We start from the raw sequence: 5565 nt of genomic DNA, 5'->3' as shown, positions 1-5565 counted from the left end.
TTCCAGGTTTTGTTCGAACATTACCTTCTCACTCAGGCCTTCCTTGACCACCCTATTAAATTGCACTGTACTTTCCTATCCACCTTCCCCGATTTACCTTTCTCCATGGCACTCTCTTTCTAACTCCAGTTGTTGTTGTTGTTTTTTTAAATTTTATTAATTTTATTATCTGTCTTCCACACCCAGAATGTAAGCTCTGTGAGGAATGGGACCTTTGTCAGTTACCTGATGTATTCCCACTGCCCAGGTCAGCACCTGGAGCCATGGTAGGTGCTCAATACACATTTATTAAATTTATGATGATATATCTTTCCCCCAAAGGACATGGCTTGCATGTGATGTTAAAAAAACAACAACTGTTTTCTAAAAATAGGGATCGGATTTGTGACTGAGGACCTGTCCTTTCTTAAGCTCTTCTTTATTAAGCCGGCTCCCTTATTTGTTTGGTCGGTGGAGCATTCACTATGAGTCCCTCAGGGTCCCATCAAACCACTCACACTTGCCCTTTCAGCTGAACGTATGAAATAAAAGTGCTGTGCAACATTTTTACTATTTGTTCACGGGTATTCTTTTTACTCAGTAATTATTATGCATTTTTGTTTTCCATGAAATGCCTCGTTTAAAATGTTATTGTAAAGATTAAGCTGATGAATGATGTGTAGCAACAGAATAGCCTTCAAGATTGGAATATTATCATCTGTCACATTTGTTCTACTTTCTAGGCATATTAAATAATTTCCCATTTAAAATAAATAATTGCTGCCTACCACAATAATGCATCTTGCTTTCATCAGAGGTTGTAGCAAAAAGTGAATTCCGGGAACACTCATATGTTTCCTGCTGAGAGTACTTACCGCCTGCTCCTAGAGAAGCAACGCTGAACTCCGTAGGGCAAGACCACAGATTTGAATCAGTCGGAGGAAATATTGGAGAAAGCAGAATTTCATTCTCCCAGTTCTGATGCAGGAAAGGACAAACTGCCCATATTCATCCCCCCCTTCCCATTTGTTCAAATAAGAAATACAGAAAAATTGGTAACATTTATTCACAATGCAGAAGTTGAGATGAATAAAGCAGCTGGCAATGGCATCTTGCCTCTGAGTTTGATTTATAAAAAATATTAATGATCTCAATTTTCTGTATTTTGCTATTTCATTTGGGGAATGATGAAGAGAGTCTTTTTTTTTATAATTATAAAACTTCAGACTTCAATGTCATTTATCACAGTGTTGTCTGGAATTTCGAAAGTGTCTTATCAGGGGTGATCTGGGCTTTTCAGGACCTGCAAGTTGATAGAAGTTGGGTAACCGTATATCGTAGTGGTATCTTCTTCCTATATATACCCTGTCATTCAAGGCATAGAGTTTATCTGCAATGTCACTGCCAATTAAAACTGAGAACAGGCGGGAGATGTAACGATACTGAGCGAAGAGCAAATATAATTTCTTTCTCCTCCATGACACATACCGACAATCAGTTTCTGCTGTTAGGGTTACCTAAAACAATAAAACCAGGTATAAACAAAGATTAGGGAGCAAGAAAAATTCTGCCAGTCACATTTTTTGTGCCCCACATTTTAAATGATGTCCATTTTGTTTTTTTTAGGTTAAAAAAGCCCACCGACCCAAAACATACTGTAAAAAATAGAAAAAGAGATCAGAAAATGTATTACTATATATAATTTATAACATGAATAGTCACAATATTGTGCCCATCTCCAATTTATCTGTTTTCTAAGGTCAGATATCTATGTTTTTCTTTTTATTGAAGTGAGAGCTACTTATACTAAAAATTAATAAAGTTGGCTAATGTTAGAGAAGTATCTCCAGTCAGTCCTGAAGACTGTGGACATTTAACCCTAATCCAGTTTCGATAGTACAAAATAGAATTTATTTACCTATCCTGCATATGTATATGAATTTGTATTTGTAGACACACATGTATGTTACATGTATTAATCACAGGAAAACAGTATATACCATAATAGACAGAACCTCCTGAACTGATTATCTTTCAAAACTCCCAGACATGGCAGCAGAGCAGGGACAGGAAGTTTAGCGTTTTGTTGGTAGAAAACAACTGCAATCCATCAGCATCTTAAATTTCAAAAATAACTTATTTTGTAATAAGGGCAGATTTTTTGTTCTTGGTGTATTTCTCAACGGTCACAGAGGCAGTGTGTAGTGTACTGTCAAATCTCAAATGATTTTCATTCCCATATATGCAGTTAAGCAAAGAAAAGTGTAAGACTACTTTTCACAGACTCCTTTCTGTCATATGAAATACTCATTCTTCTCCTTGTTGCTGGACTCCTATAAAGTGACATTAATCGTCAAGAGTCAAACAGCGTTAGAAAGTCATGCATGCTGCATAGTACGTTCCAAGGTGACGTATAAATTATTCCTCTGCCACCTGCTGTTGTGTCTGTGTATCTGTGTGGAAGAGGCCGTGCTCACTGCGTGCGCTCGTTACCCCTTACCTGAAAAGTGCCTTCCTCGGTGGGTCTCAGTGAGTCCCATTCAGGAGAATCCAGGAACTGGAAGGGGAAAATGTAATGCAGAAATTCGCCATCAACTGTCACTCTGATCCTACCCAGACACAAAGAACAGCATTGATGAGGAAGGAGAAAGCCAGCACATAACTGGGGTGAGGGGAGGGTTCAGGCCTCTGAGGACCTTTCTGGCGATTAAAATTTTGAAGGGCAAAGATTAAATTCCTGAATTACAGTAAGTGGCAAGTCTCCTGTAAGATTCATGTACTGATGTTCCTCACACAGTTAGGATTCTGGAATACTGAGCAAAATTCATAAAAAAACTCATCAAGCTGTACATTTATGATATGTGCCCATCTCTGCATGTATAGTACACTCTGATAAAAAGTTGCAGTGCACTCAGTCAGATTTTAAATTAAATAGAACACTGAAGAACATAAAGGGGTACCACTGTAAATACGTCTGAAAATTAAATACTTAACTTTTAAAGAAAATAATCATATTGTTTCCTACCCTTGAACAATATGAGTTTGAACTGTGCAGATCTACTTATATGTGATTTTTTCCAATAAATACTGTTAAATGTATTGTTTTTCTTATAGTTTTCTTAATAGCATTTTCTTTTCTCTAGCTTACTTTATGGTAAGAATACAACCAAAGGACTTGTATGCACGCGTATAAGCCTAACCAATGGACGCAGACACCAGGGGGGTGAGGGCATGAGTGGGGAGGCGGGGGGGCAATGAGGGGATAAGGACACATATGTAATACCTTAATCAATAAAGAAAAAAATAAAAAATGATTTAAAAAATAGAATATTCTCTAAAATTTAAAAAAGAATACAATATATAATACATATAATATGCAAAATATATGTTAACCGACTGTTTAGGACTCAAGGGTGGGGAACCTTTTTTCTGCCATGGACCATTTGGATATTTATATTATCATTCATGGGCCATACAAAATTATCAACTTAAAAATTAGCCTTGTATTTGGTCAAACATTTAATTAACTCACCCCTAATGCCTTGGCAGGGCCAGACCAAATGATTTCGACAGCCTTATATGGCCTGGGGGGGGCGGATGTTCCCCACCCCTGGTTTAAGAGATGGGTAAGGCTTCTGGTCAAACAGTAGGCTATTAGTAAAGCTTCGTGGGAGTCAAAAGTTATATGTGGATTTTGACTCTGTTGGGGTCAGCATCCCTACCCCTGTGTTGTTCAAAGGTCAACAATGTGTGTGTGTGTGTGTGTGTGTGTGTGTGTGTGTGTATGTATATGTATATACTAGAGGCCCGGTGCATGAAATTTGTGCACGGGTAGGGTCCCTAGGGCTGGCCAGTGATCAGAGCTGATCAAGGCCTTCCTCCCCACTGCTGCCAGCCGGGGCCTTCCTTTGTTCTGTGCCACCCCCGGTAGTCAGCGCACGTCATAGCGAGCAGTCGAACTCCCGAGGGGACAATTTGCATATTAGCCTTTTATTATATAGGATATGTGTATATATACATATATGTATATATAATGAGTTATGTCCATCTCACTTTTAGCAAATGGTCAATTGCTAGAAATTACTGAAAGAGTTGATCATTATAAAACTGATTATTATAAAATTTAATGATCTCTATTACTTGAAAGACTGGCCTATGAGAGTCTATTTAAAATACTTTGCATGATAACAAAAGTATTGTATTAATTCAGTACTCGTCTTGACTTTCAATAACTATCTTGGAAATACATAGCATATCCAAATAACTCAATTCATACATTTGATTTATAAGAAGAACGATTAAGGCTTTAGATTATTTCTTGCTTCGGGTAAATAATACCATGTACTCTAAATGCCGATGGCCTGTGGCCAGGACTCATGTGTCAGGGGCTTTCTCATGCCTCAGGGTGTGAAATGCCACGCAGGACTATGCTCTGCTGAGACAGAAAATGTAGCAGAAAGGAAGACAAGCTAGAAACGATTGTAGAAGAAAGACATTCAAGCACCAACAGTACAAACCTTCCTGAAACAAGCAGAGAGAGCTTGTCAATGGAGGTTTTTCCCTGCATGGCATAGCAGTGCTCCTTTTCCAAAGTAACCACTTCAGAGCTCAGAGCAATCATTCTGAAGACGGGCACAGGGGTCCCCAGAGGCTGGAAAATGGAGCTGTACATCAGCTGGAATTCTCGGGCAAAGGTTATGCTGCGCACTTGATATGCAATGTGAACAAACTGCACGAAGCAGATGATGAAGAGCACAAAATGCCAGGAGAAGATGTCGGCGGCACAGACATCTACCCAAGCCCAGATCGCAGTGCAGAGAAAGCCCAGCCCCAGCAAACTGAAGACATAGAGGAGTCCGAAGAACCCACTGCCACCCATAAAACCTACTACAAAAAAAATACTGGCAAGATGATAAATGGCTCCCTCGGCCTCTTGCTTCCAGTGTGTGCAGACTGGGTGTTCATCTATTAGGTCCTTCCATACAGTTGAATTTCTTTCCATGGCTGTACCACCATCTGGTTCACTTTCCCATTGATGTTAGATGATATCGAGATGAGTAATTAAGTCCTTTGCTTTTCCATCACCTGAATTGCGCTAAATCCTCACAAAAACGGAGAAAGCCTGGTCACTGGAGTTGTGGTGATTAAGGGTTTGGTGTGTTTGGATCTTGAAAAACTAAGAATCCCATGCTAGCTTCGGTAAGTTCATCTGGGCTCCTGATTTAGATCTAGTCCATGAATATTTTGTGGTTTCCTATGTAAGAAGAAGAAGAAAAAAAAAGGATCTAGTTAAACAAGGAAAACTGAGACATGTATTTAAATGAATCACCAACATTACTTATTCAAGATGAGCTCCTATTTTCCATAAAGTTGGAATATTTTAAGCACCAATGCTGCCAAGTGTTAAATTTCTAGGATATGCAAATTAATTTTTAGAGTTATGCTTATTAATAATAAAAAATTATTAACAGACACTTTGGTATTTGTTAGGACTAGCTAACTACGTATTTTTCAAGGGAGCTAAGTGCTATAGTCAGCCAGTTTCCATAACAGTAGTTCCGTGTACCTCAGAATCACTTGGGAAAG

At 38.7% G+C, this 5565-nt stretch overlaps 1 protein-coding gene across 1 annotated transcript; it reads right to left on the bottom strand.

Moving 5' to 3' along the window:
- Nucleotides 1–1024: 1024 nt before the first annotated feature.
- On the bottom strand, nucleotides 1025–5231 carry POPDC3 (popeye domain containing 3). Its single transcript, XM_005883796.2, has 3 exons — nucleotides 4497–5231; nucleotides 2480–2588; nucleotides 1025–1496 (listed from the first exon to the last, which is right to left on the bottom strand). The coding sequence occupies exons 1-3, from the start codon at nucleotides 4979–4981 to the stop codon at nucleotides 1215–1217; spliced, it is 876 nt and encodes a 291-aa protein (XP_005883858.1). The 5' UTR covers nucleotides 4982–5231; the 3' UTR covers nucleotides 1025–1214.
- Between the last annotated feature and the right edge of the window lie 334 nt (nucleotides 5232–5565).

The sequence above is a fragment of the Myotis brandtii genome, unplaced genomic scaffold (genome assembly GCF_000412655.1).
Source record: "Myotis brandtii unplaced genomic scaffold, ASM41265v1 scaffold8, whole genome shotgun sequence".
NCBI classification, from domain to species: domain Eukaryota; kingdom Metazoa; phylum Chordata; class Mammalia; order Chiroptera; family Vespertilionidae; genus Myotis; species Myotis brandtii.
Note: the sequence above shows the minus strand (reverse complement) of the source record. Positions and strands in the feature narration are given on the sequence as shown.